This window comes from Syngnathus floridae, chromosome 7, assembly GCF_059516105.1.
Source record: "Syngnathus floridae isolate MCC-2025c chromosome 7, RoL_Sflo_1.0, whole genome shotgun sequence".
Classification (NCBI taxonomy): Eukaryota; Metazoa; Chordata; class Actinopteri; order Syngnathiformes; family Syngnathidae; genus Syngnathus; species Syngnathus floridae.
Window position 1 is genome coordinate 16,618,988 of NC_142419.1, and position 14,456 is coordinate 16,633,443.

Genomic DNA, 14,456 nt, shown 5'->3' on the forward strand with positions numbered 1-14,456 from the left:
AATCCCGGCTGGCGTCATCATTTATCTTCCAAAGGCCTTCTGACTATTATGAATGTTATCAACAGTGCTTTCTCTACCATAGAAGGTTGCTTGGTTCTTCCAAAACCATGCAAAATGAGACAAGGAAAACAAACCAAAGTCCAAATCAAAACCAAACAAACTAACAAAGTGACAGTGTTTCATCAAACTTTAAAAGTAGCATTTTTTTTCACTTGATTTTAATGGGGTTTTAGAGTTTTTTTTCCATCATGGGACACATTAAACTACTTTCTAATTTTCATGAAATCAAACGAGCTGTGTGTAGTAACAGTGTTGCTTAAACCATACACGAAAAGAAAAACCACTAGATGGCAATGTCATACTATTCAAATTGTGCCTTTCCTCCGGTGATAGCTTTTGCTTAGTCACAAAGACACCAATTGTCTTTATTATTTTATTGTTTTTTTTTGGGGTCAAATAAACATGGTAAAACAACAGATGTAATCATAATAATGCATGGTAAATTTAACAATAAGTAAATGAAATATAAGAAATCAATAATGAAAATGCATGGTAAATTGAACAAAATAATAATAATGCATGGTAAATTCTAATATCAGATGTTAAGTCAAGAAGAGGAAGAAGAAAGAATGCATGCTAACTTAAGAGAATAATGACACATGGTAAATCCAACAAAACGACTAATGCATGGTTAATCAATCATAATAATGCATGGTAAATTGAACAAATAATATTGCATGGTAAATCATAACATCACATGTTAAGTCAAGAAGAAGAAGAAGAATGCATGGTAACTTAAACAGAATAATAGCACATGGTAATTGCATGGTTAATCAATCATAATAATGCATGGTAAATCAATCAGTCAATCATAATAATGCATGGTAAACCAAGCAGAATGATCATGCAAGGTCAATTGCATGAATATGAATACTAGCAACTTGCATTGGCACTTTCCAAATCCAGCGGATAACGCGCTGTGGGCATCTTACACACGTAGCCGTTCAATTGCATGCAGGACATCTTCTTCCATTTGCCAGACTGAAAGTCAAAATGAGATTGATTTGAAATCGAAACTTGTCTTCGGCGAACGGGTCAATCTTTTCTGCACCTACCACGTTCAAGGTGGCCACGCAATTCTCCAGCAGGTCGGTAGGTTTTCCCGGAGCCCAATTGGTGAAGGTCACCTTCTGACGGTCCAACCACGTGAATCTGCCGAGATCGACCAGGTCGTTCAGTCCGGTCCATGTGTCTCCGGGGGCTGCAGAGGACAAACGGCAACAGAGCTCTCCAGATTCGCTTTCCAGATATGGCAGATAGCGAGCCGATGTGAGCGACGCTTAGCGTGCACGCACTAGGCTTCACAAGGTCGTGCAGCCAATTCTGCTCAGCCTCGGAGAGGATAGACACCAGATTGGCATGGAGACTCCTGCAGGAGTCCTGAGCGTCTTGCCACTTCTTTGTATCATCAAAGCGTTTGTAGCAGAAGTCCGCAAACTCCTCCCAGTCAGGTCCCAAGCATCTCGGCTCTGCGCGCAAGATGGCGTCACGTGAAGAAATGCTTTCTATTCTGGACATTCTACTCACCCGTGTCAGCAAACGTGTAAGATGGAGACAAAGCCAATTTGTTAACATATCTGCAGAGAGTAAAGTGAAAATGAGCCAGGTATCTTTAAGTGGACTCGCCAGTGAAAGCGGAGCACGCACACGTTCGAGATGATTCCCCTACAGGTGGAGCCGTTGTAGGCTTCCTGTGGCAGTCCCTTCAGCAAAGTCACCTCTCCTCCGATCTCGTTCTCAATGACGCCCGAGTGAATAGCGGCCGCGCAGATGTTTGAGTCCTGCACTCAGAGAACGTCTCAGACACAGAAGAACAACTCCGCTTCCAGGTCGTGCGGTAATTAACATACTCGGTTGTAGAGTCGTATTCCGTAGACCTTGTAGGCGGCTCCGGCGCAGTATGGTGGGCACTGCACCCTGCGGAAGTAGTTAGTTTTAGTAAGGAGGACGCTTTTCGGCAAGAAACGTCTTATCAAGTCCGACTCACGTCATTAAACCGTCGAGGCCGAGGTTGGCGGCTGTGCTGCTGCATAAGATGTCTGCGGGTCAGAAGGGAAAATCAAAACCCGTTTCTTGCTAGTTTCTCATTGCGCTCCAAACGTTGTACTCACTCCGAGGGGTGTCGCCAGACATGCACCCTAAGACGTCAAAGCGTAAGCCCAAAAACTTTGGCTGGAGGCGGATGTACTGGGCGAACATGGGCCTGGTTAGAATATACGTCCCCACAGAAGGCTGGAAACAAAACACATGCGTTTGCAAGGAACGACAATAGCCTGGACGACAAAACGAGTCGACGACCGCTCACCTGCTTTGGGTGGCGATACCAAGTCACTCCGTCACTACTGAACTGCATCGTAAATGCGCTGGAACCTCGTCCTTGGTATGTACACTTCTGGGTCTCAATGCCTGTCACCGTGAAGTTCTGACCGAGGTTCACCTGGATCCAGCTGCCGACTGAGGGCGGAAGGCATTCCATTGCTCAGGATACGAAACTACGACGGACGAGCTGTGATTTTTTTTTTTTTTTACGTACACATTACGGAGGGTCTCCAGCAATCGCTGCCCCCCAGACGGGCTTTGTGAGGTTCGGCATTGATCGCAGAGGAAGAGGCTGAAAGAGAAGAGTCTGGGATGCTCCCGTCAGCGATGCCCAGACGATCAAGACACACTGAGGAAAGACAAAAAAAAAAAAAAATGTGGAAGGAACGCTCGCGCATTCATTCTCATGTCTGGTCACCCGTTCCTAGCCGATGCGCCAACTGGGGCATCCGTTGGATTTTCCTTGGCACATCATCCATGGGCAAGTGACAGAATGTGAAGCCTACCTTTCTTCTCGCAGCTGTAGACGACGTGGAGGTATTTAGAGACACCAGAGCAGGAATCCGTATCCCAAGGGTAAATGTGGCAGATCTGATAGTTGTCACACAATCCTCTTAAGTGAGAGAGAGCCCCTTCCACCCTGCAGTCATCTGCAAGTGACAACACACCACCATTTTACGTGCATCTTATTCGCACACTTATATACTCCAACTTGTCACAGGACGTGGGGAATTTGATGGTTAATGACTATTAGAAAAAGAGGAATCCAAAAAGGCTTAGCTCTTTTTCATCGTTTTCTATTTTCATTCAACGTCAAATCAACCTCGAGACAGAAACGGCTCCAGGACAAAAACAACGATGCCACTGGAGGATCCTTACAGCGTGATCCGTCGCCACCGCTCAGACAGACGCCGCTACGCTTTTGTCCATAGAAAGCCGACCGTATGCGGATGACTCTTTCATTGGGACATGCGAGGGCTTTCAAATCGTCTTGGCAGAAACGTTGCTCCTTGTAGCCTGTGAGAGCACAATCGGTGACTTCTCTCCATGTCTTTTTTTACAGAGACGTACAAGGTGACTTACCGTCATGTGGCAGCTGGGGTTTTGCTGGTTTTCCTACAAGCGGGAACCAGAACGTGGATGTTGACGCGTGCTGACGGTCCACCGTGGGGCGTCACATCTCACTTACCTTTTCCTCTTTTCTTGCAGACGTAGCCGTTCTTGTTGTCGCACTCATCACGCTCCCAGCTGCCGCTGCCAGTGAATAAAAGACATTCCCCCCCTTCAATGACACCTGGATGGAGGGAGGGAGGGAGGGGAAACAAGCTCTGAGCGCTCATCCGTTCCTCCAAAGTGCAGCTGACAACCGCGCCTCAGTCCGACCTGCACTCGAGTGGAAGTAAGAGAAGGGAGATCCGTCAGCCCACTTGCCGCCGTCATGCTCGATGGAGGCGTTGGCGCCTAACCACAGGGAGGTATCATCGACCAACAGAGTCTTGACGATGCCTTTGGATCCCAAAGAGAAGATGCAAGATTATTCAACAATTCAACACTTGACTCTGCACTTCCGACTTGATGGATGTGGCACGGCCGTGACAAAGCGCTAACAATACTGCAACAAAGAGTGAAACAAACAAACAAAAAAAACACCCAAGCATAGCTGGCCATATCTCAGGTTTATCAGGTTTCGAGTTGGAAAGGAAGGCGTAGCAGGGAAAAAAAAAGGTTTTTCTCAAATTCTTAGCAAATTCATGCCCAGCCTACTGTGTATGAAGATGGCGTACAAAGACATGACGCCTTTTTTGATTTACTTTAGCTTCTATTTCTTGTTTGCTTCATGTTGGAATATAAGAATTGATCTACTTGTTTATGGCCAATATATTTTAATTCATGGCCTCCTACCGTGTACCAAGCCCTGCTCGTGCAAGTCGGCGATGCTGAGCAAGTTTCCTTGGCGGCTTTTGCAGTAAGCTTGCGCCTCCTGCCAGGTCTTGGTGGCCTGAAACTTGAACAGGTAGCAGAAGTCGTTGGTGGGGTCGTCCAGCCACCAGCCGCATTTCTCAGTCCAGCCTGCAGACGTAAGACAGCATAAGACGGCGTGCCGATGGGGTAAGACGGCTGCAGTGCGCGACGACACCTACGTCGTTGGCCGATTGATGGTGGCAGTTGTCGAGGCCCTGCGCGCTTGGCTGCATGGTAAAGGAGGGCGGGCGAATGAGGAAATGAATGAAGGAGCGCTCGCGAGTGACATTTTTGCACCTCTTTTGCAGACAAATGGCCGCTGCGTTGTGCAAGAGCTGGCACTCAGCCCCCCAACAGAATTTGGGAATGCGCAGTCCTCCGTGGTGCCGTTATTTTGCCACTCATCAAAGTCCTGTGGACGACATGAGCATGTTGGACTCTGTCCACTCGGCTTCCCAACGCTCTTCCTCGGCAATCGCTCACTCGCGCCCAAGTTTTACCCATTTCCCCTCCAAAACAATCCAATCGTTGAAGCCTCGAGCGGCATTTCTCCACTTTTTTTTACCCTGCTCAAATTTGGACTTTCCCAGCTCATCTTTTGAAAAATGACTTTTTCAAAGGCATTTCACTTACGTAGGTTGTTCCGTCACTCCACTCGTATATGTCGTCCTCCTTCTTGAGTCCCACGAAAGCAGATTGTGAGGTCTGCGAGTGATCTTGAGGAAAGCAAGGAGAACACGAGCTTCAGGGCAAGAAGAGCTTCAGTCAAATGACGACTGCAGCGCTTGCTCTTGGTGCTCACCATACACAAATTGGGCCTCTTTCTTGGAGTGGACGCTAGCCAGGTGGCCTCCCAGGGCAAGACAGAACTTCTCGGCATCATCAAAGGTTTTAACCGTCTTTTCGTAACGATAACAATAATCGCCAAAGTGGAAGGTGTTGTCCTGGCAGGTGGAGGCTGGGGCCACAAAGAAAAACATGTCCATGACAAGGATGGACGGCAAGTGCAAATAAGCGTGCTGCAACTCACTCTTCACTTCAGCAGGACCACTTTTGGGGAAGCACTTGGAGCATTCTGCATAAAAAAAAGACCTGATTGAGCTTTTCTCTTTTCAAAGTCAACCTGATTACAAACGTGCAGGCTTACTCAGCGGCCGTTTGCACACGTAGGCCAACGAGGAAAGACAGGAGCCAGACCGCCACTTGCCGGGCTCACCCCTTCCCCCTTGGTTGACGTAGGCGCAGGACGCAACGTCGGCGCTGTCGGGAGAAAAATTAAAAAAAAAAAAAAAGGAATTATTTTCCCGCGTTTTTCTTTTTTTCCCTTTCCCCAAGTGGCCGTTTTCAAAATTGGCTCCTCCGCCTGACAACAGCATGCAAAGTTGTTACGTCTTACATTTTAAATTGGTCTAAGGCCCAGTTGGTGTGTGTCGTTGTACTGCCATCAGACCAGGTCAGATTCTGGACCCCGCCTTCAAAGCGACACCAGATCTTGTCGCATTTCTGGGGGGAAAAAGAACAACAGTCCCAGTTGTCGCTGCAGAGTCCACTGCCGCTTCCGTCTCACCTGGTTGGAGAGTCCCAGCCAGAAGCGGGTGTCCTCGCCCATGGTGCGCTTCACAAAGTCCTCCTCGGCCGAGGAAGTGACGGAGAGCAGGTTCCCGCCCAGCCAGACGCAGTGGTGCCAGGCCCCCAGCCAACCGTTGGGCTCCTCCACCTTCTTGTAGCAGCTGGAGTCGTGCTCGAGCCACCCGGGAGCACACTTGTTGGCTGAGGGCACAATTTGGGGAATAGATGAGAGCACACTCCTGTTTTTGCCCTCCAGTCCACCATTTTGAGTAAAGGGCAATTTGCGGGTCACGGCTGGCTAAATCTACATTTTCTCTGGCAAATTGGAAGATCCGGGACGCGACTTGGTTAGCTTAGCCCAATGGCATCAGAGACGTTTACATTTTGAAAGGATTCCGGAACATTCACCTTCGCGCTTGAGAAACAACCAAAGTGCCGCTGTACAAGGTAAAACGATGCAAAAAACATTCAACACGTGGCTGAGTACTTCATAAAAATGAAAAAGCACACAATTTGTTGGTTGGCATGGTGTGACTCCAGGGTCATTGTTTTCAACGAAGTCGAAGGCGACTTACACTCAGGAGCCGGCATAGCATTCACTGCAAGAGGTAAGGAAAAGAGACGTCAAGGCACAGACAGACGTCAAGGGGCGATGACAGTCGGTGGGGCGTTGCCTCTCACTTACCCACTTTTCCTCTCTTCTTGCAGACGTAACCTCTCGTCTCGTTGCAAGAGTCGTAATTCCAGTTGTTGCCAGTGAGAAAGGAAAGACAATTTCCATCGGCGGTACCTGGGGGGGCGGGAGAGAAGATCTCAGCGCTCCTCCGTTCCTGCAAAATGCAGCAGACAACAGTCTCCGACAGACCTGAAGTCGGGCGGATGTAAGTGAACGGGGTTCCGTCAGCCCACGTGCTGCCTTCGTCAAGGATGGTGACATTGGCGCCCAACCACAGAGAGGATGCGTTCGTCAGAGGCTTGATGTAACCTGTACCAGAATGAACGACATCATCAGGAGGAGCCGAGTGAGGAGGACGCCTTATCCGTTGAGCTCCGGGTGATCGACTTTCTGAGCTCAAAAGGAATTGAGTTAGACAGGGGTACCATTGAGAAATATTAAAAGCAAAGCAGCAATAACGGTATAACAGTATAACAATAACAAACACAAACCGGAGCGACTGAAACAGGCTAGACGGCTGAGGGGATCAGACCTCAACGTTTGAAATTGTGGAATGGTCTGGAAAATGAGCACGTAGAAGTGCTTTCAAAAAAAGTGTCGAAAAACTGCTTTCTTGAGGGGGGGGGGGGGGAAATCAAAACAAAACTGACTACACACATGCAAAAAGGAATCTGAAAGTGTGTCCATTTCGGTTTTATTGATTGAATTATTTGTTGAATGGAATCTAAAAAGCTCCTACTCAAGCATTCTTTGTTGTTGGGGGTTTTGGGTTGTTTCTCTCAGTGACTTGGACTTTAAAGCGGTGTTTTATATTCCTATTTTCATGTTTTAAATAGGTTCGGAATGAACATATAACAACAACAACTTGTTCATGGCCAATATTTCAATTCATGGCCGCCTACCATGCACAAAGATCTGCTCATCGCGGTCGGCGATGCTGAGCAGGTTCCCTTGGAGGCGTTGGCAGTCAGCTTGCGCCTCCTTCCAGGTCTTGGTGGGCTCGCGGATCATCAGGTAGCAGAAGTCGCCCTCGGGGTAGTCCAGCCACCAGCCGCATTTCTGAGTCCAGTCTGCGAGCCAGATGGCGTAAGACAGCGCAAGACAGCGTAAGACGGGCGGCAGTGCGGGACACCTACCCGGCTGGCCGACTAATGGTGGCAGCTGTGGAGGCCCTCCGCGCTTGGCTGAAGAAAAAGGGGAGCGAGTATGAGCCAATGCTTGACACATCCAAAAGGGGCGCTCGGGAGGGACGTTTGCACCTGTTTTGCAGACCGGTGGGAAGCGACGTCCGCAAGCAACCAGTCTGTACAGGTACTTGTTGGCGACAATGGTGGAACAAGCACCATCGTTGTTGTACCGATATTGACCGTAGTTCTGCGGATGAGATTTTGGACAGAACTTTAGCACGTTGGATTCAATGTGGTCATCTTCCCGCCGCATTTCCTCACTTGCAGCCTTTTCGTACCTTCTCTCATTAAAGTTTCACTTTGGTTGTTGGTTTCACTTTGTCAGTCAAAATAGTATGAACATTGCAATACAACATTGTGCCCGCCCTGGCAACCCAAATGTCTGGGGGAAAACGTGCACAAAGCAACTAACCCGACAAACCCGAGCCACCGTCCAGGATATATCATCTTAAGCGCCTCCTCTCTAAAATCAGAGCACCAATACTTTGTAAGCGGCTGCCCGATGCCTCTAGACAAGACGGATGCCTGCAACATGACTTTTCCAAAGGCCTTCAGCAATCCACTTACAAAAGAAGCTGTTCCGTCAGTCCACTCGTAGTTGTTGCCCTTCTTTTCTCCCACCCACGTGGCACCGTAAGTTGAGTGATCTTGATGAAAGGAAGGAGAACAAGAGCTTCAGTGCAAAAAGAGCTTCAGCCAAATGACGACTGTGGTGGTGCTTCTTGGTGCTCACCAAGAATGAATCGGCCCTCTTGCAGAGAGTGTATGCTAGCCAGGTGGCCTCGCCGGGCGAGACAAAACTTCTCGTCATCCTCCCAAGTTCTATGCGTCGCGTCAAAAAGATAGCAATCATCGCCATAAAGGAAGTTGCCATCGTTGCAGTCGGAAGCTGAGGGCACAAAGAAAAACATTGAGGAAACCACGACGAGATGGTTAAAGTGCAGATAAGCGTGCTGCAACTCACTCTTCATTACAGCAGAAACATTTTTGGAGGTACACGTTTGTCCCTCCGGGGAGCCTGCAAAAAAAGACCCATTTGCACATCTCACCTTTCATCAGCAACGTGACCACGGACGTGCAGACTTACTCTTCGGCCGTTTGCACATGTAGGCCAGCGAGGAAGCGCAGGAGCCAGACCTCCACTTCCCAGGCAAAAGATAAGCTCCTTGGTTGACGTAGGCGCAGGACGCGACGTCGGCGCTGTCAGTAGATTATAAAAAGGAACATTTTCCTATTTTTCCTTGTGTGTTCGTTCTCAAAATTGGTTCCAGAACCTTTACTCGTGTCCGCCTGACAACAGCATGCGAAGATGTGACTTCTTACCTTTGAAATTGGTCCAAGGCCCAGTTGGTGTGTGTCGTCGTACTGCCATCAGACCAGATCAGCTCCTGGCTTCTGGCTACAAAGCCACACCAGACATCGTCGCATTTCTGGGGGGACAAAAGAAAACAGTTCCAGTCATTGCAGAGTCCACGACTGCTTCCGTCTCACCTGGTTGGAGAGTCCCAGCCAGAAGGGGGTGTTGCCCATGGTGCTCTTCGCAAAGTCCTCCTCGGCCGAGGTGGTGATGGAGAGCAGGTCGCCGCCCAGCCAGACGCAGTGGTGCCGGGCCCCCAGCCATCCGTTGGGCTCCTCCACCTTCTTGTAGCAGCTGGAGTTGTACTCGTCCCACCCGAGAAGACACTCGTTGGCTGAAGGCACAATTTGGGGATCAGAGCACACTGATGGAACACTTGCACATTTTTACTCTGTGCTCTTCATTGGCGGCATCTCAACGAGGTTTCTGTCTTTTGTCCTTCATTTTTGGGTCCAGCCAGTGCCATGCAGCAAAGTGGAGCTGCTGATTGTTCGCATAAAAGCATCACTTACGCCTGCCAAGGATTGCACACAATTGGCCCAAAGTGATGATGCTAAGCTTCAGATGGACAGTGGGGCAAAAAGTATGTAGTCAGCCACCAATCGTGCAAGTTGTTCCACTTAAAAGATGCCTCATCATTACACCACCCACCAGTTACGCACATGTGGCATATCGATGACCTAAGCTCAAATCAGGTCATCACACATTTCTCCACTAGAGGGTAATAAAGCACAACGCAACTCAATCGAATGTAGTAACACGTTGCAACAGTTGGACCGCTCCCTCCTTGTTAGCTCAAGAAGCCCGTCCGCACGTCCTTCTTTATTTATATCAAAGTACAAAGCCAAGCAAGCCAGGCTGGACTGAGTGTTTCATGGAGAAGGGCTTTTAAAGTGCGGGCTCAATCAAACAATCAATCAATCAATCATTATTAGTAGTAGTAATAATACATGTATTACTTTTATTATTATTAAACGAGTATTATCACTATTATCATTATTATTATTATTACATATCACTTATGTCATGTTGACATTCTCTGTCTTTAACCCTAACGGTTAAAGTGTCACAAAGTCCAATCAGCCGCTCCTGAAATCCAAGCGTGCCCATGTTTTAGGAATAAAAAAATAATAAACAAAACGCAAAGACACTTGACTCAACGGTTTTAGCTCGTCATTTCAAAGTCGAGTTGCCCGTATGTTCGGACATAAGAGCAGCCCACATGATGAAAATGATGATAAAGGCAAGCCTTGATAACAAGAAAGGTCCGGTCCGGGACAATTGACCACGGCACAAAGCAATCGTGCGCCTCTCAAACCGAGTTGTACACAGCAAATACATAAAAGTTTCCGAATAATGAGGATTCTTCAAAGTTCATCAAAGTTCTTGTCGTCCAAATGTGTGACATTGCCATGATTTCTTTTTTTATTAATCTTTTATCTCAGGCACCAGATGCAGTCATGCTAAGTCACAGTACAGAACATTCCATCCAGCTCTTGACTGATGTTTCAATGGACTAAAGATACAAATTGCTTACCTGAGGGACATGTCCAATATATGCCAATCACGAGAAGAACACGCTTTAGTTCTTTCCACATGTTGGAGGAATATCCAGCCCCCCTCTCACTGAGGGTCGGATCGATTGCCGTCGGAAGAAAAGAAATGATAAGTCGCCTTACTGAGTCGCTAGTGGATTCTTGTCCCGAGAAAAATGGACGTTTGATGCACCCTGCTCCGAGCTATCGAGGGAGGCCGCGCCCACATGCCGTCAAACACGTCACATTCAAAGGCAGTCATCTCAAAGCACTCTCAAGCTACGTGGCACTCCCCGCGCGCGCGTATGTTTGCGTATGACCAAAAGAAAAAAAAAAACAGAAAAAAAAACAAAGCACTAATTCCTTTCCTTTTTGTAACTTTGTAAATGTTCTGGACGTGAACAGAAATGAAAAGCAGCGAACTCGTTTAACATTAAGATACAAATAATTAAATCCAAATCCAAAAAATTTAATTCAAAAGCATGTCGTACTTCTTCCCACTCCTCCTTTTCAGACAATAGCTCATTTTGTGCAGTAGATTGTATTATGTTTGTACCTAGCATGTATACAAAGTCATAATTTAAATGACGTTCACCTTGTTTTTGCTTTTTATTGTCATGTGTCTTCATTTGATTGATGATGTTTACATGTTTGAAACAAATAAAGTCATTCAAAAATGTATTTATTCGAGTCATGAAGTTCTTGGCTGACGCCTCATCACGCGCGCTCCTTTGGCTTTGTTGCGGAGGAGTTGTCAGAACGTTCAAGGCTTCTTCCACAACGATACATTTGTTTAATAAGAGCACAAAGACACATAGTTGTTCACTATCAGTCAAATTGATAATAACAACTAAAAAATATCCACTTAGGGATAAAATTCCCGGCATGAGATATCTTGGGAGGTCTCGAGCGACATGACTGCACGCTAAATAGAAGTCAGTTGAATAAATAATGTAAGTTTTGAAAACAAACATTTTCTTTCCCGTTCACCGCAGGTCACAATGGGGACACCGATTGTCATTTTTGCGTACGATCGACATTAAGCAACAAAAGGAGAAAACAAAAATTCACTGATCGACCGTTAAGGCTGACTGTTTCCTTGATGACCTTGAGGTCGACATACCGGTCACTGTTGGGCAAATTGATGAGAATAACAACTGAAAAGTATCCACTTGGGGACAAAATTCCCCACATGAAATATCTTGGAAAGTCTCGAGTGGCATGGCTGTGCGCTCAATAAATGTCCATAAAAAAAGCGATAACATTTGAATAAATAATGCAAATTTTCAAAACAAACGTGACATTTTCTTTCATTTTCAGGTCACAAACGGCCACGGCGCTTGTTACCTACGTTACACCTGCGTGAAGCTGGCCCCCTACCCCACGCAACGTCGAAGGAAAACAGTTCATTTCGTTTGTGCCGTAAAACAAATTTGTTTGTGCTGCAACGCAATGTTTTAGTGATGAGACTTTATTTCATAGGTCATTCCGAGTCCACCGGCGCCCCATCTGCTCCAAACGAACCCAAAATGGCTACCGCTCGCTTGTGCTCCGAAAACCTTTGTACGTTTTCGTAGCTATTACTTGAATTTAATTTCGATCGTGACGTCGACCCTATATATATATATATATATATATATATATATATATATAATAAATACAGAAAATAAATATGTATATAATAAATACAGAAAATAAATTATATATATAATAAATACAGAAAATAATAAGTGAACAAAATAATAATAATGCATGGTAAATCACAATATCACATGTTAAGTCAAGAAGAAGAAGAATGCATGGTAACTTAAACAGAATAATAACACATGTTAATGCATGGTTAATCAATCATAATAATGCATGCTAAATCAATCAGTCAATCATAATAATGCATGGTAAACCAAGCAGAATACTAGGGATAACCACCAGGAGGTGCCCGAGGGTGACCGGACGTTGTGGCGGCCATTTTGGAAAAATCATGGTACCGTGAGTGTAAGGGACACCCAAAATAAGGTAAGAGCGGATACCAATAAAAGATGCTGTGAAGATTTTAGTGATCCGAAGGAATCACATCAAATGGGATACTCTGCCAGTGGAATCCCCAATGTCAAAACTGAAGTGCAATATAATGAAATGTGATAATTGGATGTTTGAATTACAGTATAAAAGTACAATACCAATAAAGAGTAACTATCAAAATAAAATTGATAGCTGAACATTAAAATCAATGAGATCAAAAGTGTAGGGGATAAAAAAAAAGTAAAATAGTAAGATAGTGAATGGTGTGAAATGGATAAGCAACTTTTGTACTCAACAGGGACAAAGGACGCAGCCATATTTGAAGACACACTACTCAGGGTTGTGAACATTAAAATAGGTTTTGACTAACAATCGGAAATCCAATAAAGCCACGCTCAGGGCTGCTTGAAAGTATATCCAAATTTACCTGGAGTAACTGCCGGGAGAATGACAGATAGGACACAAGGGATCCACAAGAGGGCGCCACCAGGAACCTGAATAAATGGAAACCGTGAGTGTAGGAACTTTCTGAAATAGTGACCCTCTGGCAACAACCGCAACAAAAACAGGTTGGCCTTCCCTGGGGCCTTGCGGTGTATGAAGCACAGGGAAGTGGACGGAATTAAATCCAGCAACTCCTTAGGTACTAATGGGACAAAGCAGATTGCTCAAGAAGATTGGAGCATACTTTTGTAGGCTGGTTCTCACTCTGATCAGGGTGGATTGATCCTGACCTAACGGATCTAGCGGTGTTAACAAAAGGTCAAGGTGACTCAGGGTGTAAGTGCTCAGGGGCTCCAGTGCTCTTGGACCCTGATTGGAGGAGAAAGGCAGTGGTGCACTGTGGTTGGTTCTCACTCTGATCTGTTCTTTCTAGGTACTTTGGAGGCAGGTTTGCCTTCCCTGGAACCTAGCGATGTACGAAGCACAGCCAAGTGGAAGGAATGAATCCAGCATCTCCTTAGGTCGTGCGTTGTCATGGGACAAAGAAGATTTCTCAAGAAGCTTACTTTTGTAGGTACAACCGGGAGAGAGCACTGGAGAGGCACTGCTTAGTCAGGGCTGGCTCCAGTTCTCTCGGACCCTGATCGGAGGAGAAAGGCAGCGGTTCACCGCGGCTGGTTCTCACTCTGATCGGCATGGATTGATCCCCAGCTCTTCTGCCCTGAGCGGCTTGACCTGGATACCTAGCGGTGTTAACGAAGGGTCAATGCAACTCAGGGGGTAAGTATGCGGCCCCCCTGAGTTCCGACTCTAGGAACAAAGCACGCAGGGTGTGGTGGTCCAGAGCGGAAGGACCTTAATCCAGGCTCAGTCTTCTATGAGGTGTAGCCTCGCTCATGCAACAGCACATTGCACCACATACGTTAATATTGGACTTTAAAATGGCAAATTGGAACAGTCTCGAAATTCTTACCCATAATACTCACATCCCCTAGTCCAGCTTAGGTGACTAGGCCGAGGATGCACCGGGACCTAGGCGAAGTAGAATAGCTTTTCTTTTTCAGCCATTCCCTCAACAATTACTGCAATACAGGCGAGTTCCCTCTCGGTACTTTGTAGGCAGGTTTGCCGTCCCAATGTACGAAGCACAGCCAAGTGGAAGGAATGAATCCAGCACTTCCTTAGGTCGTGTGTTGGCATGGGTCAAAGAAATTTTTTTTATATATATATATGTGTGTGTATATACATGTGTGTGTGTGTGTGTGTGTGTGTATATATATATATATATATATATATATATATATATATATATATATATATATATATAT

General features: G+C 46.3%; 1 protein-coding gene and 1 long non-coding RNA gene across 2 annotated transcripts; one reads left to right on the plus strand and one right to left on the minus strand.

Moving 5' to 3' along the window:
• Positions 1-419: 419 nt before the first annotated feature.
• Positions 420-10,945, minus strand: LOC148395650 (secretory phospholipase A2 receptor-like). Its single transcript, XM_088381428.1, has 37 exons — positions 10,668-10,945; positions 9,265-9,464; positions 9,097-9,203; positions 8,861-8,973; positions 8,738-8,791; positions 8,507-8,662; positions 8,341-8,420; positions 7,846-7,960; positions 7,723-7,770; positions 7,489-7,656; positions 6,776-6,895; positions 6,596-6,700; positions 6,486-6,509; positions 5,909-6,111; positions 5,738-5,844; positions 5,489-5,601; positions 5,372-5,416; positions 5,144-5,299; positions 4,975-5,057; positions 4,639-4,753; positions 4,521-4,568; positions 4,282-4,449; positions 3,763-3,885; positions 3,569-3,673; positions 3,463-3,495; positions 3,259-3,396; positions 2,886-3,029; positions 2,594-2,728; positions 2,366-2,514; positions 2,172-2,292; positions 2,048-2,099; positions 1,911-1,977; positions 1,708-1,841; positions 1,588-1,637; positions 1,356-1,529; positions 1,116-1,261; positions 420-1,041 (listed from the first exon to the last, which is right to left on the minus strand). The coding sequence occupies exons 1-37, from the start codon at positions 10,726-10,728 to the stop codon at positions 934-936; spliced, it is 4,068 nt and encodes a 1,355-aa protein (XP_088237554.1). The 5' UTR covers positions 10,729-10,945; the 3' UTR covers positions 420-933.
• A 533-nt stretch (positions 10,946-11,478) lies between these two features.
• Positions 11,479-14,354, plus strand: LOC148395651 (uncharacterized). The gene is made up of 3 exons (XR_015859538.1): positions 11,479-11,618; positions 11,986-12,228; positions 13,562-14,354. It is a non-coding gene; the product is annotated as an uncharacterized LOC148395651 (long non-coding RNA).
• The last annotated feature ends 102 nt before the right edge of the window (positions 14,355-14,456 follow it).

What these genes read in the sequence shown, in the direction of transcription:
- LOC148395650 (XM_088381428.1), bottom strand. Translation starts at nt 10,728, where the DNA reads ATGTGGAAAGAACTAAAGCGTGTTCTTCTCGTGATTGGCATATATTGG. An exon ending in GGCTGGGACTCTCCAACCAG is followed by an intron (nt 5,845 to 5,908) that starts GTGAGACGGAAG and finishes TTTTCCCCCCAG; the next exon opens with AAATGCGACAAGATCTGGTG. An exon ending in GGCCTCGACGGTTTAATGAC is followed by an intron (nt 1,978 to 2,047) that starts GTGAGTCGGACT and finishes CTACTTCCGCAG; the next exon opens with GGTGCAGTGCCCACCATACT.